Raw genomic sequence first — 23,752 nt, 5'->3', positions numbered from 1 at the left:
AAGCGCTTGCCTGTGAAGCCTAAGGACCCCAGTTCGAGGCTCGGTTCCCCAGGTCCCACATTAGCCAGATGCACAAGGGGGCGCACACATCTGGAGTTGGTTAGCAGAGGCTGGAAGCCCTGGCGTGCCCATTCTCTCTCTCTCTCTCCTTCTATCTGTCTTTCTCTCTGTGTCTATCGCTCTCAAATTAAAAAAAAAAAAACCAGCATATTAATCAAAGCACTTGGGAGGCTGAGGTAGGAAGATCACTGTGAGTTCGAGGCCAACCTCGGACTATATAGTGAATTCCAGGTTAGCCTGGGCTAGAGTGAGACCCTACCTTGAAAAAAAATCTGTAATTAAATATCCAATATAGGAAAAAAAAAAATCTAAAATGCTGCTTTAAAAACTTGTAATGCTGTGTTGAGGAGGTTGCTCAGTGGTTAAAAGCACTTGCTTGCAAAGTCTAATTGCCCAGGTTTGATTCTCTAGTACCCATATAAGGCCAGAGATGCACAATGTGGTGCAAGTGCTGGGAGGCCCTGGCGCACCCATAGTCACTCTTTATCTTTCAACTAAATAAGTAAATTAATAAAATGTTAAAAAATAATACTGTGGGGGCTGGAGAGATGGCTTAGTGGTTAAGGCATTTGCCTGCAAAGCCAAAGGATCCTGGCTGCACCAGGGGCCACATGCATCTGGAGTTCGTTTGCAGTGGCTGGAGGCCCTGGAGCACCCATTCTCTCCCTCTTTCTGCCTCTTTCTCTCTCTCTAATAAATGTTAAAAAAGAATAAACTGTGAAATGACAAAAATTCTAGATTTAAAATAATAATAATAATAATAATAATAATAATAACAATCATCATCATCATCATCATCATCATCATGTAGGCTGGAGAGATGGCTTAGCCGTTAAGCCACTTGCCTGTGAAGCCTAAGGACCCAGGTTTGATTCTCCAGGTCCCACTTAAACCAGATGCACAAGGTGGTGCTTGTAATCTGGAGTTTATTTGCATGCCCATTCTGTCTCTAATAAATAAATAAAAATAAAATATATTCATTTATAAATAACAAAAAACATCTATCTCTATCTTTCTTTCTCTAAAAAAAATAATAATGCTGCTTGTGGGTTTTCAATCCTGTGGATTTAGGAGCTGCAGATTCCTAGAGAAAAATGAGTAGTTTTTCAGAAAATTGCAGAACTACTGATGACGGGAGATTGATTTTACTGGTTTTAGAGAGATTACGCAAAGGTTTCCGTATTCCAAGCTTCTATTTGACTTTTCTCAGAAAGTTCGTGGGCACAATCAATATCAATAATCGAGTGTCTGGGAACAGAACTTCTTCACAACCGTTTCGCTGGCCGGATCTGAAGATCGGCTTTCGATTGGTCGCGCCTTCGCCGGCTGCAGAAAAGGGCGGAAGGGCGCTCTTTTAAAGTCTCCGGCTTTGGTCTACGACCACTTCCGTCGTAGCCATGTCGGTTAATGCTACCACTAACCCATCGCAGCTACTGCCCCTAGGTAATTAGTTGTCTTTCCTTGGGGAGCCGGGTGGGTATTGAAGTTCAGGGCCCGACCGAGGGCCTGCAGCGGGAAAGGGAAAGCACTTATCGCCCCGAGTGGTTTCCCTGCGCGCCTCGTCGGCCGCCGCTGGTCTGTAACGTGGATTGAGACAGACCGTCGTGACTGTGGCTTGGGCTGTTTTGTTGTGAGTTCCAGCAAGGATGACTTGGTAATAGCTTGGTCTTTGGTCTCCAGATTAGATAGCCTGCAGTATATCTGGTTGGTTGAGCATAGCGCCATGGTCTACAATGGACCTTAAAAGTGTAATCTGGAGATTAGACTTGTTTTTCACTTGTTCCCTCAGTATCCCCGCCTTCCCCCGTGTCAGGGCACCGAACTTAAACCACAAGTCATTGTTTCAAACAGCACACCAGTAAACCGGACTAAGCTGGCCCAAGAGGTGTTCAAGTCCTCAAACCACCTGGATGAGCTTTACATGGGAGAGGTGGTGTAGCCAGTGAAGAATGAGTGGGCTGTGTCTATGACTGAAAACTTTCTCATTCTAGCCTCTTAGAATGCCCAATATATGGGGGAAACACTCAAGAGCAAAGATAGTCTCTACCTTATGAAGTGTCTGCCTATTTATTAAATAAGTGTAAAATCGCAGTCATGAATTGCTACAAAGAAGAGATAAATGGAGATCAAGAAGGAAAATGTTTCTGTTAAAGTAGTGATTGAGGGGACTGGAGGCCAGCAAGTGGTTGTGAAATAGTTGTGTTCCTCAGACATTTGGTTAACAGAATGATAATGATTGTGCCCATGAGCTTTCTGAGAAACGTCAAATGAGGTTCACATGATATTTTTTTCTCATACATGTGATTTAACACTTTATATATTTAAATTCAAATTCTATTCTCTATACCTTTATGCAGCAATGTAGTCTTTTTTTTTTTTAAAATTACTTATTTTGTCTAAATTAATTCTTGAAAAGAAGCCAAGTGTGTTAGTGGTTAAAGGTACTTGCTTACAAAGCCCAATGACTGGGTTCCAGTCCCTAGTGCCACATAAAGCCAGATGCACAAAGTGACACATTCATCTGGAGTTCAGTTGTAGTAGCAAGAAACATTCCTTCTCCCACTCTCGTTCTCTTGCTTTCTCTCCATAATCTCTCTCCTTGCAAATAAATAAATAAGTAGTTATTGAACAAATACTTGTGTATTAATATATAAAGTTGTTAATTCTTTTCCCTGGTTTTTTTTTTTTTAACTATATTGAAATAATGAGCAGGTAAAATAATCTTTTTCCTTCCACAGAGCTTGTGGACAAATGTATAGGATCAAGAATTCACATTGTGATGAAGAGTGATAAAGAAATTGTTGGTACACTTCTTGGGTTTGATGACTTCGTCAGTATCCTTTTAAAAAGTGTGATGGGGGCTGGAGAGATGGCTTAGCGGTTAAGCACTTGCCTGTGAAGCCTAAGGACCCTGGTTCGAGGCTTGGTTCCCCAGGTCCCACGTTAGCCAGATGCACAAGGGGGCGCACGCATCTGGAGTTCGTTTGCAGAGGCTGGAAGCCCTGGCGTGCCCATTCTCTCTCTCCCTCTATCTGTCTTTCTCTCTGTGTCTGTTGCTCTAAAATAAATAAATAAAAAATATTAAAAAAAAAAAGTGTGATGGAACCAAACAACACAAAAAAAAAAAAAAAACAAAAAGAGCTGGGTGTGGTGGCTCACACCTTTAATTCCAGCACTGGGGAAGCAGAGGTAGGAGGATTGCTGTGCGTTTGAGGCCATCCTGAGATCAGGTAGTGAATTCCAGGTCAGCCTGGGCTAGAATAAAACCCTACCTTGAACTCTCCTCTCCCCCCAAAAGTGTAATGGTATAGGTTTTTAAAAATTGTTTAATGCAAGGCTGGAGAAATGGCTTAGTTGTTAAGGTGCTTGCCTGCAGAACCTCAGGACCTTGGTTTGATTCTAGAGTACCCATGTAGGGGTAGGTGCATAAAGAAGCATATGCATCTGGCTGAATGGAGGCCCTGGTGTACCCATTCTCTGTTTCTCTTCTCTCCATCTGTCTCTGAGTGCAAATAAATAAAAATATTTTTAAAAGATTGTTTAATGGAGTCGGTTGTGGTGGTGCATGCCTTTAATCCCAGCACTTGAGAGGCAGAAGTAGGAGGATCACTATCATTTCAAGGCCAGCCTGGGACTACAGAGTGACTGCCAGGTGAGCCTGCACTAGAGTGAGACTCTACCTTGAAAAAAAACAAAAATAAAAAATTCTTTAATGGGGCTGAGGAGGTGGCTCAGCAGTAAAAGTCCTTTGCTTGCAGGGTTTGTGGGCCTGGGCTCATACCCCAGTACCCACATAAAGCCAGATAAACGTGGCATATGCACTTGGTACATTTTCTTGAAACAGCAAGAAATGTGGCACACATGCACAAACACACTTGCAAATACATACTTTTTTAAAAAATTAATTTATTTGAGAAAGAGAGAGCAAGAGAGAGAATGGGCATGCCAGGGCCTCCTGGCCACTGCAAACAAACATGGGTCCTAGGGAATTGAACCAAGGTCCTTTGGCTTTGTAGGCAAATACCTCAACCACTAAGCCATCTCTCCAGCCCCACATAAAATTTTTAAAAGATTGTTCATAATGTGTTGGGGAGATAGCTTCATGGATAAAATGCTCATAGGTCAAGCTGGAGTACCTGAGACTACAGTTCTTATGTAAAAATGTGAGATGGGAGTTGAGGCTAGAGTATTTCCCACAACTGAAACTCAGGGTGAGTGTGGCAAAGAACCACAGGGCGAGAACACAGAGAAACCCTGCTTCAAATGAGGATAGGCAAGGAACAACCTGAAAGTTGCCCTTTGACTACCACATGTGTATGTAGTACGTGCATGCACATACATATGCATGAACATGCATACATACACACAAGTAATAAAAAATATTTAATAGCTAGATGATCAGTATATGTTTTAAAAAGTACTTATTTACAAGGAGACAGTATGTGTGTGCCTAGGTCTTTTGCCACTGTGAACAACTCCAGATGCATGTATCACTTGGCTTTACTTGGGTGCTGGGGAATTGAACTCAGGCCTGCAGTGCCTTTAACCTCTGAGCCATCTTCCCAATCCAAGATGATCAGTATGTTTTTGATATGTTGAAATCATCTTATTTCAGGGAGCTTGTGGTAGCATTTTAAAGAGGCATGTGTATTGAAAGAAGATAAAATTCCTACCAACAGTAAGCCTGTTTGAATTAGAACAATTGTGTTAAGCATAATTAAAACCAAATGCAAAGGCAGAATAATTGAATTTTGTATATTTTCTTAACTCCAAATTTCAGATATGGTGCTGGAAGATGTCACTGAGTTGTGAGTAGTATTAAAAATTAAATAATTGAGGGAAGGGGTCTCATTTATTTACTGATATTTGTAAAATTTGGTCAGAAGATTATTACCTTAATGTAATTATTACTGAATTTTAGGAAATTAGTGTGGATAAGCTTTAAGGTAAATTATGCTAAAAACAGTCACATTTTTAGGACTTAAGTCTAATCAAGGAACCGATAATAAGTATTTTTTTTTTTTTTTCTTGAGATATGGTCTCAGGTAACCCAGGCTGGCCTTGACCTCACTATATAGCCAAGAATGACTTTGAATTCCTGATCTTCTTACCTCTTCCTCCTAAGTGCTGGGATTATAGGCACATATCAACCATGCCCAGTCTAGTAAGAAAATTCACTGTATAACATGAAATGTAAATTAGTACTCAGTAATATTCATTCTAATGAGTATGACCAGTATTCCTTAAAATTTTTTTTAATCTTGGGCTGGAGAGTTGGCTTAGCAGTTGAGCACCTGCCTGTGAAGCCTAAGGACCCCGGTTCAAGGCTCGGTTCCCCAGGTCCCACGTTAGCCAGATGCACAAGGGGGCGCACGCGTCTGGAGTTCATTTGCAGTGGCTGGAAGCCCTGGCGCGCCCATTCTCTCTCTCTCCCTCTATCTGTCTCTCTGTGTCTGTCGCTCTCAAATAAAAAAACAAATAAAAAGTGAACAAAAAAATTAAAAAAAATTTTTTTTAATTTATTTAACTTTTTATTGACAACCTCCATATGTATGTACACAATGTAACCTGATCATAATCCCCTCTCACACTTTTTTCCCCTCTTTTCCTTATCCTCTCTCCACTAAACCCTTTCTTTGAAAATAGTCCCTCTTTTATTTTGGGTGTCATCATTTTTTTTTTTTTTTTTTGGTCCTCATGTTATGCAGGTACTCATGCAGCCGCTGTGAAGTCATGAATAGAGCAGCTACTTGGTGGCTTGTGGAAGACAATATTCCAAAGCATTCCTCTCCATCCTTTGAAGCCTCACATTGTTTTTGCTACCTCTTCCACAATGGCCTCTGAGTCTTAGAGGGTGTGATAGAAGTATCTCAATGCTGAACACTCCACTTTCACATCTTCTGAGATCTTTGATGAATTTTGAATCTCCACAGTGGTCACTGCCATCTGAAAAGAAAAGCTTCTCTAACCAAAAGTTACAGTAGCATTAATATGTGGGCATAAACATAAGTAGAGGGCAGTTTGGTGCGCATAATATACCCATTTGGCTGAACAAACAGAAGTAGCTTACCCTCTAGAACTTATGACTTTCTCAGCCATAGACTTTTTGACTAGGTACCAGGCATGAATTCTGTATAGTCAGAGAGCACTTGGTTTCCCCCATAACAGACATGCCACCATTGCACCACTTGGCATATTTTGTCTGGTTGGCCAGCTATATAGCATGCAGGGTGCACTGCTAGTTAAGACCATTGATAACTTTTCTCCTTCAGCAGGCTGCATAGCTCTTTCCAGTATCACGACAGTTAACAGGGAGAAGGCATCTAGCTCAGCTCCAGTTTGATTTCTCAGTGACCTACATATTTTATGTAGTATCTTTAGCAATAGGGTCTTACCATCTAGTTCTGGTGGGCAGCCAAGAGCCATGGCAATAGCTTGCATTGTATCGGGGCATCAGTGTCCTCCCTGACCAGCAACTTGCTGGAAGGTATCCCATACCTCACATTGAACTCTAGCAGCCATCCTACCCCTGGCATTGAATTTTTCTGTTAACAATCCATGACTTTGGAGAGTAGCATTATTCACTCCCACAAGGTACTTCTGTCCAAAATCAATCAATCAATCAATCTTTCTTTCTTTAAAAAAATAGTTTTTATTTATTTGCAAACTGAGAAAAAGAGGGGTTGGTGTATGGGTGTACCAGGGCCTCCGGGCACTATAAACAAATTCCAGGTTCATATGCCACTTTGTGCATCTGGCTTATGTGGATACTGGAGACTTGAACCCAGGTCATTAGGCTTTGCAGGCAAGTGCATTAACCACTGAGCAATCTCTCTATCCAGCTTTTCTTTCTTACTTTCTCTCTCTTTCTTTTTTGAGATAGAGTCTCTGCTCTAGCCCAGGCTGACCTGAAATACTATATAGTCTGAGGGTGGTCTCAAACTCATAGTGATCCTCCTACCTCTCTCCCCACCACTGCTAGGATTAAAGGCATGCACCATCTATCTGTCTATCTATCTAGCCCCCCCTCCCTCCTTCCTTCTTTTTTTCCTTCCTTTCTCTCTTTCTTGAGAGTGAGAGGAGAGAGAGAATTGGTATGCCAGGGCCTCAGCTACTGTAATTGAACTCCAGATGCATGCATCACCAAGTGGGCATGTGTGACCTTGCATTTGCATCACCTTTGTGTGGCTGGCTTACGTGGGATCTGGAGAGTCAAACATGGGTCCTTAGGCTTCTCAGGCAAATGCCTTAATGGCTAAGCTACCTTTCCAGCCCATTTCTTTCTTTTTAGTGTATTTTCTCTAGAAAAGAAGTAAGTTTCCATATTGCTATACATAACATCTTTGATTTTGATTAACCCTCTTCCCATTCCCTCCTGTCTTCAATCACCTTCCCTAGACCCCACTTAGACTATTTCACCCCCTACAGCCCCTTTACTTACATATCTAGTATACTTTCCCTTGACACCCGTCTCCTCGCTCCTTCATGGAACCTTTTCTTTTTAAACATTCTAATTAACAATTTTCATGCATGTACATAATATATTCTGATAATCTCTCATTACCTTCTTTTGTTGTACCTCCCCAAGGCCATTCCACTGAACCCTTTGATGTTATTTCCCCTCCCCACCACCCAGGTAGAGTGTCACTCTAATCCTGGTTGATTTGGAACTCACTATAGTCCAAGCTGACCTCAAAGTCACAGTGATCCTCCTACCTCTGCTTCTCAAGTGCTGGGACTAAAGGTGTGTGCCACCATGCCTGGCTGATGTCATTTCCACCCTCCTTTCATCTATTGAATGTTGATGGGTCCAATATTGTGTGGCTCCTATGCAGATCAGCATAACCACTGTGAGGTCATGAATGCAACAACCACTTTGTGCCCAGAAGATGGAGCTTCAAAGTGTTCTCTCCATCATCTGGCTCTTACATTCTCTCCATTATCTCTTCTGCAATATTCCCTGAGCCTTGGAGGGTGTGCAGAAATATGACCAACATTTCTATTTCCAAAATCAAATTGATTGCAGATTGATTTAATGGATAGGAACTGGTAGTAATAGATATAAGTGCCTAAGAGATCATATGTGATCTCCTTGGCAAGTTCAGTTTCTTTTTTAAAGCTTCAGTGGTATGGATTTTAGGGCACTTAGTCTTATCTTTTGCCTTGATGAATGTATGTTACCCAGTGGGCCATCCCTGTCTATTAAAATTATTGATGTAATTACTTGGCCTCACATTGATTTACATACAAGAATAACATTTTTGGTGTGGGGATTGAGTCCAATGCCTTGTACATGTGCTCTGCCACCAAGCTATAACCCTTAGCCCAAGAATAACTATTTTTAGGGCAGGAAGCTATTTCAAAATGTTGGCTTTGATTACCTGCTTTTCCTGACTCCATTTTATCTATTTACTTAGTGAAATCACACCAGAAGGAAGAAGAATTACTAAATTAGACCAGATTTTGCTAAATGGAAATAATATAACAATGGTAAGACTCAGTAAAGCTGTTTTATTTAGATCCTAGCTCACTTTTGTCTTGCTACTTGTTTTTGGTGCTCATGACCTAGGAGGGCTTAAGGTGGGAAAGGGCTCCTTTGAGATCAATGCCCTGCAGCTATTGAAAAGGCCTGGGTCCCAGGAATAAGTTTGTTTGGTTTGTTTACTTTTTTATTTTATCCAGAATCATTGTTGAGTTACTTGTCAGTTAATGATATTAGAATTGTTAAGAGCTAATGATGATCTGGAGAAAAAAGGGCAGAGGGAACTTTGGTTCACAGGGGAGAAATAGATGGTGTTACCAGTTATTAATAAAATCTTTTTTTTCTCCCATGTAGCTGGTTCCTGGAGGAGAAGGGCCTGAAGTATGACTGGATTTCTTGATTCTGCTAGATTCTCTTTTGTCTTATAATGGCAAGAACTAGAAAACTTTTTTTTAACCTTTAATGTTTAGATTCTATACAGCTGTTTCCCATTACAGGGAAATACCTTAAAGATGTATGTGCATAAGTTAATCATGGTTATCTCAGAAAAGTTTTTTTTTTTTTTAAACTAAAAAATAAAGAATTTTTGATTAACTGTTTTTGCATTTATCATATTGATACAATAGTGGGACAGTGGTTACAGTTATTTGACCTTTTCATGTTATCTTATGTCTTATTTACTTCCTCATTTATATCACTTAATTCTCAATGAACAGTTGTTCCAGAACAAAATGAGCTTTGATTTTGAACAGGTACATTTAGGAAACATGAAATGGGGCTGGACAGATGGCTCAGTGGTTAAAGGCACTTGTTTCCAAAGCCAGATGGCCTGGATTCAATTCTCCAGTGCCCACATAAAGTCAGACACCCAAAGTGGCACATATATTGAATTCATTTGCAGTGGCAGAAGGCCCTGATGTGCCTGTACACATTCTCTCTCTCATAAATGAATAAATACTTTTTAAAAATGGAAATGATTACTTGGAAAATTCAGTTCACAGTAGTGTTTTGCAATTAGGATTCTTCATACTGAACTCAGTCTTCACTAAAAATGCAAAAGAGCAGCTGGAGAAATAGCTTAGCGGTTAAGGCGTTTGCCTGCAAAGTCAAAGGACCACGATTAGATTCCCCAGGACACATGTAAGCCAGATGCACATGGTGGCACATGTATCTGGAGTTTGTTTGCAGTGGCTGGAGGCCCTGGTGCACCCATTCTCTCATTCATTCTTTGTCTATCTGCCTTTCTCTCAAATAAGTAAATAAAAATAAAATATTTTTTAAAAATGCAAAATAGGGGCTAGAGAAATGGCTTAACAGTTAAGGTGCTTGTCTGTGAATCCTAAGGACCCAGGTATGATTCCAAGGATCCACATGAGCCAGATGCACAAGGTAGCACATGCAACTGGAGATAGTATGCAGTGGTTCGAGGTCCTGGCATGCCCATTCTACCTGCCTGTCTCTCTCTCTCCAATAAATAAAATATTTTTAAAAAGTTTTACAAAATGCAAAATAGGGCTGGAGAGATGGCTTAGTGGTTAAGACACTTGCCTGGAAAGCCTAAGAACCCAGATTAAATTCCCTGTAAGCCAGATTCACAAAGTAGCACGTACATCTGGTGTTTGTTTGCAGTGGCTAGAAGTCCTGGTGTGCTTATGTTATCTGCTTCTTTCTCTCTAAAATAAATAAATAAAATCTTTTTAAAATGCAAAATATATGTGATATATGCACATTGTAAAAATGCAGGTAAACAAAAGGAAAAATATAGCTTACCTTATATTAGCTTAGATTTTTTTTTTTTTGGTCTCTTTCACAGACTCTAAGTTCATGTGCCACTTTGCTCATGTGGCTTTATGTGGGTACTAGGAAATCAAACCCAGGTTGTTAGGCTCTGCAGGCAAGCACCTTAACTGCTGAGCCATCTCTCCAGCCCTTTATCTTGCACTTTTCTTTTTTTCTTGAGGTAGGATTTCACTTTAGACCAGGCTGACGTGAAATTCACTGTGTCATCTCAGGGTGGCCTTGAACTCATGGTGACCCTCCTGCCTCTGCCTCCCAAGTGCTAGGACTAAAGGCATGTACCACCATGCCCAATTTATCTTGGATTTAAAAAAAATATATATTTATTTATTTATTTGCAGGTAGAGAGAGGAGAGAGTATGGGATCACTGGGCCTCTTGCTGCTGAAAATAAAATGTACCACTTTGTGTGTCTGGCTTCACATGGGTACTGGGGAATCAAACCCAGAGAATCAGGCTTTACAAGCAATTGCCCTTAATCACTGGGCCATCTCCATAGCCCTATCTTTGGACTTTTTGAGCACACTATCAAAATATAAATTTTTTTTTTTTTTTTTTGAGGAAGAATCTTGCTGTAGCCGAGACTGATCTGGAATTCACTGTGTAGTTTCAGGCTGGCCTTGAACTCACAGTGATCCTACTACCATAGCCTCCTGAGTGCTGGGATTAAAGGTGTGCACCCCCAGCCCTTTTTTTGGTTATTTATTTATTTATTTTAAGAGAAAGTGAGAGAGAGAGAGAGAGAGAGAGAGGAGATAGAGAGAATTGGTGTGCCAGGGCCTCAGCCACTGCAATCAAACTCCAGATGGTTGTGCCACCTAGTGGGCATGTGTTGCTCTTGCCTCACCTTTAATGTGCAATCTGGAGAGTAGAACATGGGTCCTTAAATTTGCAGGCAAGTGCCTTAACTGCTAAGCAATTTGTCCAGCTCCTTTTTTTTTTTTTTTTTTTTTTTTTTTTTTTTTTGAGATAGGGTCTCACTTTTGCCTAGGCTGACCTGGAATTTACTATGTAGTCTCAGGGTCTCAGGGTGGCCTTGAACTCACGAGGATCCTCCTACCTCTGCCTCCCTAGTGTTGGGATTAAAGGTGTGCACCACCATGCCTAGCCTCAAAATGTTTTTGTTTTGTTTTGTTTTTTCAAGGTAGGGTTTCACTCTACCCCAAACTGACCTGGAATTCACTATGTAGTCTCAGGGTGGCCTCAAACTCATGGTGATCCTCCTACCTCTGCCTCCCAAGTGCTAGGATTAAAGGCACGCACCACCACACCTGGCTCAAAATACAATTTAAAAATATTTATTTGAGAGTGAGGCAGAGAGAATGGGTGTACCAGAGCCTCCAGCCCTGCAAATTAACTCCAGACACATGAGCCACCTTGTGCATCTGGATTACATGAGTTCTGGGGAATCAAACCTAGGTGCTTTGGCTTTGCAGGCAAATACCTTAACCACTAAGCCATCTCTCCAGCCACCACCCCCTTTTATTCAAGGTAGTATCTCACTGTAGTCCCAAGCTGTCCTTGTACTTATAGAAGTCCTCCTTCCTATACCTCCCAGGTGCTGGGATTAAAGGCATGTACCTCCATGCTGGCTATACTTTTTTTTAAAAATATTTTTATTGACAACTTCTACACTTACAGACAATAAACCATGATATTTCTTTTCCCTCCCCCATTTTCCCCTTCACAACTCCACTCTTCATTATATCCCCTCCATCTCTCTGTTAGTCTCTCTTTTATTTTGATGTCATTGTCTTTTTCTCTTTATTATGAGGGTCTTGTGAAGGTATTGCTAGGCACTGTGATGTCATGGATATCAAGGCCAATTTCTCTTTGGGCAGTTGCATTGTAAGGAGTGGTACCTTTCCTTTGGTTCTTACATTCTTTCTGCCACCTCATCCGCAATGGACCCTGAGCCTTAGAGGGTGTGATCGAGGTGTTTCAGTGCTGAGCACTCCTCCTTCACCTCTCATCACTATGTTGCCTTTTGGGTCAGCCCAGTGGTCACCACCATCTGAAAAGAGAAGCTTCTCTAACAAAAAGTGAGAGTAGCATTAACATATGAATGTGAATGTTAAGTGTAGTGCTTTCAGAGCAGTTTGGTGAGAATGATACATGCAATTAGCTAGATAAGAATAGGCTTTATACCCCTAAGGCACATGACTTCCCTGCCATAGGCTTTTGATTAGGTTTTCAGTACCAGGCATGTATTCCCTCTCACAGAGTAGGCCCCCAGTCCAATTAGACAGCAGTTGGTTTCCCCCAGAGCAGACATGTCACTATTGCACCCGTTTGGTCATGTGGCCTATCTGGCCAAACTTGAGGCTTCCAGTGTCCACTGTTTTCACTGCTGATGACTTTTATCTCCCATAGGGCTGCATGCAGTGCAGCTTTATTCAGCTTACAGTTGGCTGGTCTATAGGGAAAAGGTTTTCAGCTCAGCACCAGCTTGAGTTCTCAGTGAACTTGCTGTCTATGCATGTGAAGTCTTCAGCATTAAGGTCTTACTATCTGTCACTAGTGGGAAACCAAGGGCCTTGACAATAGCCTGTAATGTTTTGGAGGCAGCAGGGACCTCCCTGGCCAACAACTCACTGGTAGATGTCTCATCCCTGGCACTGAAAATTTTCTAGCAGCAATCTATGGCTTCTGGATGTGCCATTATCCAAATAAGTAGGCTTTCATATGTCTTATTCAGAATATCTTGAATTTTGAATGACACTCCCCAACCCTTCTCTTACGCCATCTCCCCCTACCCTCACTTAGGCCATTCCCCTCCCTGTAATCTGTTCTACTTACATGTATACAATAACATCCCTTAAAGTCTTTCCTTCTCCTCCTTCCCTTACAGCCTTTTTCCAGCTCACTGGCCTCTGCTACGGATTTTTTTTGGTTCCAGCTCACAAGTCTATATATATTTGTTTACTTTTGTTTCAAAAAAATGACGTATTTTAACGTGTGTTTTTAAAAGCTACCAGATACAGAAATCTGCTTTAACACCAATTGAAGCCTAAATTTTCCTTATTTTGTACTGATTAGAAGGCTGAATACCAAACATGATTAAATATATTATATTTATATTAATAACATGCTAAAATTAGCACAAATAATTCTACTTTTGAGTACATATGTTATGATTTTTACATATAATTTCATATAATGCTAAAGTCAAACTACTTTTTCACTTCAGAAATTTTCTGTATATTCAGTGTAGAATGAGTAATGTAGAATGAGTGGGTGAGTGGGGATTATCAGGAAAGGGCTAATGGCCCAAACATTAAAGATTTCTCATTCGCAGGCCTTAACTAGTGTTTTACAAGTGAAGGTTTTTTTTTTTTTTTTTTTTTTTTTTTTTGGTTTTTTGAGGTAGGGTCTCACTCTGGCTCAGGCTGACCTGGAATTCACTATGTAGTCTCAGGGTGGCCTTGAACTCTCGGCGATCCTCCTACCTCTGCCTCCCGAGTGCTGGGATTAAAGGCGTGCGCCACCACGCCCGGCAAGTGAAGGTTTTTTATTGTTAAGATTTTTTTTCTATTGATTTTTAGGAAAGTTCCCTAACTTAATGACACATTCTTTCATATAGTTTTACCCAGGTAAGAAAGAAAATAAGCTACACAGTTGAGAGTAAGTCTGCAGCAGCTCTATTATAAGACATTACTTGATAATTATTTCTATAAATAAATAAGTTAATTTATTGCTTGGATATAATTTCAAGGTCATACATGCTGAGAGACAGTTACTTGTTTTTGTCAACAGTTTTGCATCCCTGGGTTTTTGGTTTTTTTTTTTAAATAGAACTGTAAATTTATGTCTGAAAATCTGGAATGAATAGGAGCCTATTTTGCCAATAAAGATGAGTGTTTAAAAATGAAAAAAAAAATAGGGGTTATATTCAGAAACTCATTACCTATGCCAATATGTTGAAAGGTTTTCTCTACCTTTTTCTCTAGCAATTTAAAAGCTGCAGGTCTGTTATTAAGGTCCCTGGTCCATTTGGACTTGATTCTTGTGCATGGAAAAAGACAAGGATATATTTTCACCTTTAAACAGATACATATCAGTTTTCCCAGCACCACTTTTCTCCAATAAATATTTTTGGTATTTTTGTCAAAAATGAGATGGCTGTAGCATTATATGAAATTATATGTAAAAATCATAACATATGTACTCAAAAGTAGAATTATTTGTGCCAATTTTAGCATGTTATTAATATAAATATTATAATATAAATATAATATATTTAATCATGTTTGGTATTCAGCCTTCTAATCACTACAAAATAAGGAAAATTTAGGCTTCAATTGGTGTTAAAGCAGATTTCTGTATCTGGTAGCTTTTAAAAACACACGTTAAAAATACGTCATTTTTTTGAAACAAAAGTAAACAAACACTTGTAGGTCCAAAGATTTACACCCCCTTTCTGAATGAAAGATCTTAAGAAAAAAAAACCTTACAGGTTATGAGTACCAGAAGGAGCTAAAATAGATCCCGGGTATTTTTTAAAATATTTGAATCTAGTACTTAGGTATTTTAAGAGTTAATTACAAAAAGGGGGGGGGGAGATTCCTTGAGCCAAAGGAATTCCAAATTTGAGATGTGCATACCTATCTTGCTGCATCAAACATTGCAACTGTCAGCTGAATGAACTGTACTCAGTTCTTAACTATCAGCAAAAAAAAAAAAGGAGTAAAAGCTTGTTTTCATCATTAACCAAGAACCAAAACTCAATTCTTTCAAGTAGTTTAACCTACTAAATGTGTCTATTGTAAGAAATTATAAGATTGTCTTTCTTAGAAAGTAATCTTCCTTCTCTTTCATTCCTGAACTATTTCATACTCACAAGTCATAGGTAATTGCTGGTAAGTTAGCTATAACTAACCACCTCTTTTGTTGTGCATATAAAACATTCCTACAGCCTTTAAACCTGAATTGCCTTTTACAGAGTTTAAACAAATGGGAAGGCAGCTGGAGCCTCATGGTCTTAGCTCTACTGGCTGACACCAGACAGGAAGGGTGAACCGTGGCATGAGGAACTTGTACTCATAAACCACGGCCAAACTCACACTTTAAAATATGGGTAATACTATGCAAGCGTCTTTAATCTCTAAATCATCTTCCCAGCCCATAAATTTGGACTATCTATGCATGCCCCAGGCATTACTGGGAGGGTCCAAGTCTGCTTACGGGTCACTCAGAAAGCCCCGGCACCGCTCAACGTGCTGCTGCGCTGCAGTCACGGAAAGCCTTCCCTTGTCCTCCGTCAGCGGCAGCTAGCCTCTGCATCTCAGGTACGTTTGGGAGTGTAGTTTATGACCATTACTGGACATCTTCTGTTGTGATCTCTCAGCCAGTGCACTTGTACGCATTACAGAGCGGGTACAGGCTGACTGAAACAGTTTTCTGATCATTATTTCATGCGCCGGGGCGAGTCCTGGGGGCCACGTGGAGCAATGCGCAGAGCGAGGAGCCGCACACCTGACAGCCACTCAGCTCTTCCTCAGACTCAGGTCGCTGCTGGTCACTAGCGCCTTCTGGAGGCTCAAAAACGATTCTCGAGTTATTTGGAGGATCTCTCTCAAGCCTTTGTTTTCTTGTTCAAGTTGAAATATTCGCTCCTGTTTCTTGCAACCCTGCTGTTCATCGATTTCAATAGCCTTCCTCATTACTGCGGCCATTTCCGTTATCTGGTCAACGTGGGCTTGTAACTCCTTGGAGTGCTGTTCTTTTAGCTTCAATATTATGCTTAGACCATCTTTCTTGCTAGCCATCAGTAGTCTAAACATTTGTTCTCGATATTTGCTCATTATAAGCTCCAAGGCTGACTGATGCTCTTCCAGGGATGTGCGGAGTTCTTTACTCTCTTGCTGCAGTTCTCTGATTTGTCTGTTTTCTTGCTGGATCCCCATAACTAATGTGAATCGCGGGGGATGTCTTCCAACTTCATTAAGTTCTTGAATTTCTTCCCGATACTGCTTCATGTCTTCCACGCGCTTGCTGAGGGCGTGGTCTGCTCAATGAGAGACTCTGCTGCCTCGTCATGGTCCCTCAGTCGCTCAACAAGGGCTCCGGCGTCAGCAAGCGCCTTCGCAATTGTGCAGCTCATCTTCGGCTTCCGTCCCTCGCAGGCACCGAGGACTCCCGGCTTTCGGCCCTCCCGGGAAACCTGAGACTCCGCGTCCTAGTTCCGCCTGTCTCGCGAGCACACGCGGAAACCGGACAGACAGCGGCACTGCGGACCCAGCGCCCGGCTAGGCAGAACCCTGCCATGGAAATTTTTTTTTTTTTTTTTTTTTTTTAAATTTTTTATTTATTTATTTGAGAGCGACAGACACAGAGAGAAAGACAGATAGAGGGAGAGAGAGAGAATGGGCGCGCCAGGGCTTCCAGCCTCTGCAAACGAACTCCAGACGCGTGCGCCCCCTTGTGCATCTGGCTAACGTGGGACCTGGGGAACCGAGCCTCGAACCGGGGTCCTTAGGCTTTACAGGCAAGCGCTTAACCGCTAAGCCATCTCTCCAGCCCTGCCATGGAAATTTTAATGGGGATTGCATTAAATGTGTAGATTGCTTTTGGTAAAATTGACAGTTTCACAATATTGATTCTGGCATGCAAGATCATGGAATGTCTTTCCATTTCCTAGTGTCTTCTGCAATTTCTTGCTTGAGTGTTTTAAAGTTCTCATTGTAGAGATCCTTCACTTCCTTGGTTAGGTTTATTTCAAGGTACTGTATTATTATTATTTTTTTTGAGGCAATTATGAATGGGAGAGATTCTCTGATTTCATCCTCTGCGTGTTTGTTCCTGGTGTATAAGAAAGCTACTCATTTCTGTGTGTTTATTTTATATCCTGCTATATCAGCTATAACAGTTTGCCGGTAGAGTCTTTAGGGAGTTTTATGTATACGGTCATATCATGTGCAAATAATGATAATTTGATCTCTTCCTTTTCAATTTGTTTCCCTTTTATGAGTGTCTCTTGCCTTATTGTTATAGCTAACACTTCCAGTACTATATTAAGTAAAAGTGGGGGACTGAAGAGATGGCTTAGCAGTTAAGACATTTGCCTGCAAAGCCAAAGGATCCTGGTTCAATTCTTCAGGACCCACGTAAGTCAGATGCACAAGGGGGCACATGGACCTGGAGTTCCTTTGCAGTGTCTGGAGGTCCTGGTGCCCCCATTTTTTCTCTCTCCCTCTTTCTCTCTCTCAAATAAATAATAAATAAAACATATTAAAAAATGGTGGGGACAGTGGACACCCTTGTCTTGTTCCTGAATTTAGTGGAAAAGCTTCAAAATTTTCCCCATTTAGTATCATTTTGGCTGTAGGTTTGTCATAAATAGCCTTTATTATGTTGAGATATTTTTCTTCTATTCCCAATTTTTGTAGGGCTTATATATGAAGGGATGTTAGATTTTGCCTAATACTTTTCCTGAATTTATTGAGATGATCTTGTCATTTTTGTCTTTCAGTCCACTTATATAGTGTATTACATTTATTGATTTGCATAATGTTGAACCATTTTCTGCAATCCCTGGGATAAAGCCTACTTTGTCTGGGTGAATAATCTTTCTGATATATTCTTGTATTCTGTTTGCCAATATATGTGTGTGTGTATGTATGTATGTATGTATGTGTGTGTGTGTATATATATATATATATATGTATATATATATATATATATATACATACACACACACACACACACACACACACACACACATATATATATATATATACATATATATATATATTTTTTTTTTTTTGGCAAGGGCAAGGAGCTTTATTTCAGGTTTAAGCCGGGTCTCTTGACTTCACCAAGAGCAGTGGATCCGTACAAGAGCCCTGAGTAGCAGGAAGGTAGGGTTTATATAGGGATTTGAACAAAGTAGGAGATGGGTATATGATTGATTGATTTAACAGTAACTGCACTTGTACTCTGTGATTGGCTTGGGATTTTGGCCAGCAAAGTTGGGGGCAGGAGAGGGAACTGGAGGGGAAATCCAGGCAGAAGAAGTAATCTCCATTGTGACTGGCTAAACAAGCAGTGGTAACATTTGTATGCTTTCACTTGGCTGGTGCAGAAAGGCAGAAGGGACAGGTCTCAGGCACGTCCTGGGCATGTCTAGGAGTGACTGAGGCCCTTGGGCAGATATCTTTCCAGACTATATGTCAGGTCAGTTGCCTTCTGCTTAAGTGGGAACCTGAAACTTAAGCAGTGCCTACTGAATCCCGTCATGGCGTCAGTTTAGTTTCTGTGTCTTTCATTCCCCCTCTACTTGTAACTTCAGGAGACCCAACCTTGGGTATTTACTAGGGAAGAGGTGTTAGAGGATGGTACAGAGTTCATAGCACCATGCATTAATTCGTCCCCTGACAAGAGATCAATCTATTGATTATACAGGGCCCAAGGATTAGTAACAATAGAATCAGGTGTCCAGCTAGGGTTGTTAGCCATGGGGACCAATTGAACGTAGATTCATACCAAATTTGAGTCTGTTGTCTAGCTTTAGCCCTTTCTTCTACCTTCTTGCGGACCATAGCTAAACTACCTCTAACAACTCCTGAGTTGTTGGGATAAAAACAGCATTGTTCTACCAGTGCTTGGCATAGTCCTCCTTGGTGCAGGAAGAGTAAATCTAGCCTCCTTTATTTTGGAGTAACACTTAAGCTAGTGAGTCTACTGACTGTTCGAAGTGACGAATGGACTTTTCTAATTGAGCAAGATCTGAATCTATAAGGTTACTTAGGGTCTGAAAAATTCTGATTTGCTCTAATTAAGGCTGTATTTCCAGTGCCAAGTCTTGCATCTATGCCAGGTCCAATTAACGTTGAAAGAAGGATTGCTGAAGCCCCAAAATCTCATTTTTGTCTATGATGTTCCAGAGCTGTTTCCATACACGAGCCGAATGGAAGGTAATAAACTTAAGGGAATAGAGTAACTAAAACACACATACTGGAGTTTTGAAGAACTCATGAGTGTATACAGGGCGTCAAACCTGTGGTATAAGCAATCCAGGTTCTATTGGGAGGCACTAAATAGGAATTACTATATTTGGTAACTATAGTGTGGTCACAAAGGTGTTTGAGGTCAAGGAAATTATTTAGATTTATCCCTTTCTCTATTACACAAAGTCCTTTCCTGGTTACAGCTCTAAGGGTAAGGACTGGGGATGTTTCCCCAGGAACATCTCAATGGGCTTTCTGGGGGAGATGACAAGTTTCCTACAATAGCCCAACCGATACAGTATGGTGGCCTGGGATCTAAACAAAGCCAACAGTCTTCTCTGGTGAGGTTGGTAGTAGACTTAAATTAAAAGTGAGATTGAGTTATCCGAATAAATTGGGCACATCCAGAACCCCAAAAGGATGCATGATTGTTGAGGTTGTAACCCAATTCATGGGGTGGGTGGTGCTCAAGACTCGGGCTGGTCCTACAGGCTTTAGAATAGGCAAGACAGGAGCTGCTGGCCCTGTCTTGGGAGGTACTATTAAAATAACCTGTCTCTATCTCTGAAAGAGTAGCCCCCTATCCAGGCTAAATATATTTTCATATAACCTCAGACCCCAGTTTTTTCCAGCCTATCCTCTGCTTGTTTGTCCCTTTTCTGTTATGGAGATAGGGTTTCTCTTTTTTAGTGATGTCTGATTGTTTGATCTACTAATCAGTGTAAGGTCCTGATCTTTATCTTTCACCCAGGGAGCATTGGTTTCACAGCCCCATTTATGACAAAAGAAAATTTCCGACCCACCACAAGTCCCATAATTACTTGTCCCTGGACAAACATAAAACTTTAGAGTGGCAAGGTTTTGTTCCTGGCAGTTGCTACCACAATTAGCATCACTCTTGCTAACCCAGTATGATGGACGATTCTATACTTGTACCAGTTCCCACTGGGTGTGGCCCACCCATATGGAGCCAGCTAAGGCACAAAGATCTAGGTGAAAGACTGGGAAGGTGGTACTCGTTGGACCGATTAGTACCAGTGTCTGTACTTCTCTCCCTAAGTCCTGTGGGGAGGCCTTAGGGCCTCGGAGTATCCATTTGGTGGTGACAGCCTGGTGTGGGTTGAAAGTACATACAGTTACCAGCATGGTTAAGATCAAGAGCATTTTGCGTTTGAGTGGGGTGCTGTGTTCCTGGTCGATTTTCTGTGGTGGCTGGTAGTCCACAGATGCAGCTACTGGATCTGCTGGTGAGAAGTGGGTGTGATGAACTCAAGTGGCAATTCAGTCCACCTTCACAGCGGTAAGCATGGTCAGAATGATGATGTAAGGTCCCTTCCCGCAGGGTTCCAATGTCTCGCGGTGATGGCAGCGAACACACACCCAGTCTCATGTGAGGTCTGGAAGCACCAAGGCTGGGGCATTCTCAGCTTTGTGGTAATGTGGCTGAAGGCAGTTTCTTCTTGACACCTACTCAGTACGAGGTCCTCAAAGGGTACTCTGAAGGGCCTCATGATTGCAGAACTCTGGAATCCAGAGCAGACAAAATCCTGCAGCCCCTAGAAATTCTCATTAGAGTTGAAGAGTGTAGTCAGCAGCTGGCAGCCATTGTCCAGAATGGGCTAATGACTGTGATGGTATTAAGAAGGTCTGTCGTGGCCTGTGACTGTTCCAAATATGGTGGCACCATTTCAGGAGGTAGTCCAGTGCTGGTACACATACTGCAGGGGGACTGGGGCTTATCAGAGCAGTTGTGACTAAGGCTAAGATCCTGCTACTATGTTCCACCAGGGTGAGCACAAGTAAAAGAGCTGCCCGCTTATGTGACCCGAGGCCAGGGGATACCATGAGGTGTTCACACTCACGTCCACGGTACGACACACCTTGCTGCGGTCCTCCTGCTGCTGCTGCAGCAGCTCGGGAACCGCCGCCATGGCGACGCGGGACTCGAGCAGGGGCCGCCTGGCTGTGCGAGGAAAGAAGAGGCTGGGCCTGGGCCTTTTCAGGGGCCGCTACGCCCGCCTCCGCTGGCCTCCCGGCCCCACGGAGGCCCCGGGACTCGCCACCATCCCAGCAGCCCCGGGCGCGGGCCAGCGGAGCGCCGCGGGCTCCCCTACTGCGACCTCCGCGCCCCTGCTGCGTCCATCTCGGCGCGACAGGAAAGGACGTGGAGCCTACCCCGGCTCGCGCCGCGCGGATCACCGCAGGGCCGCGACCGAGACGCGGTGCCAACGAAGAATCCTGATTGCCAATATTTTATTGAGATTTTAAGAAAGATTTATTTTTATTTATTTACTTATTAGAGACATAGAGGATACATTCCTCACAGAAAAAAAAAAATCCTAAGATTCACTTGGAAGCAGAGAGAGAGAGAGAGGGAGAGAGAGAGGGAGGGAGGGAGGGAGGGAGGAAGGGAGGGAGGGAGAGAGAGAATGGGTGTGCCAGAGCCTCTAGCCACTGCAAATGAACTCCAGACACATGCACCACCATGTACATCTGGCTTATGTGGGACCTGGAGACTCAAGCCTGAGTCCTTAGCCTTTACAGGCATGCACCTTAACTGCTAGACCATTTCTCCAGCTCTTTCGTTGAGAATTTTTGTATCTATGTTCTTGAGGGTATTGGTCTGTAATTTTCTTTTTTGTTCTTTGTCTGGTTTTGGTATCTCGGTGCTGCTGGCTTCATAGAAGGAGTTCAGTAGAATTCTTTCCTTTTTTATTGTATGGAAAAGTTAGAGAAGCAGTGGTGTTAGTTCTTTCATGAAGGTTTGGTAAAAATCACCAGTGAATCCATTTGCGCCTGGACTTTTTTTAGTTTGGAGACTTTTTTTTTTTTTTGGTTTTGTGAGGTAGGGTTTCACTCTAGCTCAGGCTGACCTATGTAGTCTCAGAGTGACCTCGAACACATAGTGAGCCTCCTACCTCTGCCTCCTGAATGCTGGGATTAAAGGCATGCTCCACCACACCTGGCTGGAGACTTTTTATAATTGCTTGGATTTCTGTACTTGTAATAGGTCTATTTAATTGGTTTAGTTCATCTTGATTTAATTTTGTAGGTCATATAAATTAAGGAAATCATCCATTTATTTCAGATGTTCATGCTTAGAGGCATATATATTCTTAAAGTATGTCCTTATTATTTCCTGGATTTCTTTTGTATCTGTTATAATGGTGCCCTTTTCATCTCTAATTTTATTAATTTTTGTCTCTTCTCTCTTTCTCCTGGTCAGATTTGCTAATGGCTTATATAGCTTGTTTATCCTTTCAAAGAAGCAACTCTTTGTTTCGTTGATTCTTTGGATTTTTTTTTTTTTGTTTTGTTTCTATTTCATTAATTTCTTTCTTTTTTTTTTTTTTTTTTTTTGGTTTTTTGAGGTAGGGTCTCACTCTGGTCCAGGCTGACCTGGAATTAACTTTGTAGTCTCAGGGTTGCCTTGAACTTATGGCGATCCTCCTAACTCTTCCTCCCAAGTGCTGGGATTAAAGGCGTGTGCCACCACGCCCGGCTCCTATTTCATTAATTTCTGTCCTAATCTTTATTTTTCCCATCTACTGATTTTTAGTTTGTCTTGTTATTTTTTTTTCCAAGGCCTAAGGTGAAGCATTAAATTGTTTATTGTGAACTCTCTAATTTCTTCCCCTCAGTTTTTTTTGTTTATTTTTATTTATTTGAGAGTGACAGACAGAGAGAAGGAGGTAGAGAGAAACAGAGAATGGGCGCTCCAGGGCCTCCAGCCACTGCAAACAAACTCCAGACGCGTGTGCCCCCTTGTGCATCTGGCTAAGTGGGTTCTGGGGAATTGAGCCTTGAACCGGGGTCCTTAGGCTTCACAGGCAAGCGCTTAATGGCTAAGCCATCTCTCCAGCCCTCTAATTTCTTAATATAGGCATTAGAACTATAAATTTCCCCCTTAGGACTGTTTCCTTTGTGTCCCAAAGGTTTTGGTATGTTGTATTCTCATCATCATTTTATCATATGTATTTATTGATTTCCTTTTTTATTTCTTCAATGACCCATTCATCATTCAATAGTGTACTGTTTAGTCTCCATGAATTTGTGTATGCTCTGTAGTTTTTCTTCTTGCTGATTTATAGTTTAATCCCATTGTGGTCAGATAGAGTACAAGGGATTGTTTCAGTTTTCCTATATTTGTTAAGATTTGCTTTGTATCCTAATATATGGTCTATTTTAGAGAATTTTCTATGTGTGCTGCTGAGAAAAATATATATTCTGCAGCATTTGGATGGAATGTTCTGTAGATATCTGCTAGGTCCATTTGTTACATGACATCATTTAATCCAGATGTCTCTCTGTTTATTTTTTGCTGAGATGACCTGTCAATTGATGAGAGTGGGGTTATTGAAGTCACTCACTACAATTGTATTTGGTGTTATTTGTGACCTTAAATCTAATAGTATTTGCTTGGTGGAACTGGGAGTCACCATGTTAGGTACCTATATGTTTAGGAT

At 41.5% G+C, this 23,752-nt stretch overlaps 1 protein-coding gene and 1 pseudogene across 1 annotated transcript; one reads left to right on the top strand and one right to left on the bottom strand.

Moving 5' to 3' along the window:
- The first annotated feature begins 1,397 nt into the window (after positions 1 to 1,397).
- On the top strand, positions 1,398 to 9,099 carry Lsm5 (LSM5 homolog, U6 small nuclear RNA and mRNA degradation associated). Its single transcript, XM_004652755.2, has 5 exons — positions 1,398 to 1,503; positions 2,799 to 2,894; positions 4,841 to 4,868; positions 8,478 to 8,550; positions 8,897 to 9,099. The coding sequence occupies exons 1-5, from the start codon at positions 1,458 to 1,460 to the stop codon at positions 8,927 to 8,929; spliced, it is 276 nt and encodes a 91-aa protein (XP_004652812.1). The 5' UTR covers positions 1,398 to 1,457; the 3' UTR covers positions 8,930 to 9,099.
- On the bottom strand, positions 5,996 to 16,482 carry LOC101606831 (annotated as a pseudogene).
- Between the last annotated feature and the right edge of the window lie 7,270 nt (positions 16,483 to 23,752).

The sequence above is a fragment of the Jaculus jaculus genome, chromosome 16 (assembly GCF_020740685.1).
Source record: "Jaculus jaculus isolate mJacJac1 chromosome 16, mJacJac1.mat.Y.cur, whole genome shotgun sequence".
Lineage (NCBI taxonomy): Eukaryota > Metazoa > Chordata > Mammalia > Rodentia > Dipodidae > Jaculus > Jaculus jaculus.
The sequence above is the reverse complement of the archived record's forward strand: the minus strand, read 5'-3'. Positions and strand labels throughout refer to the sequence as shown.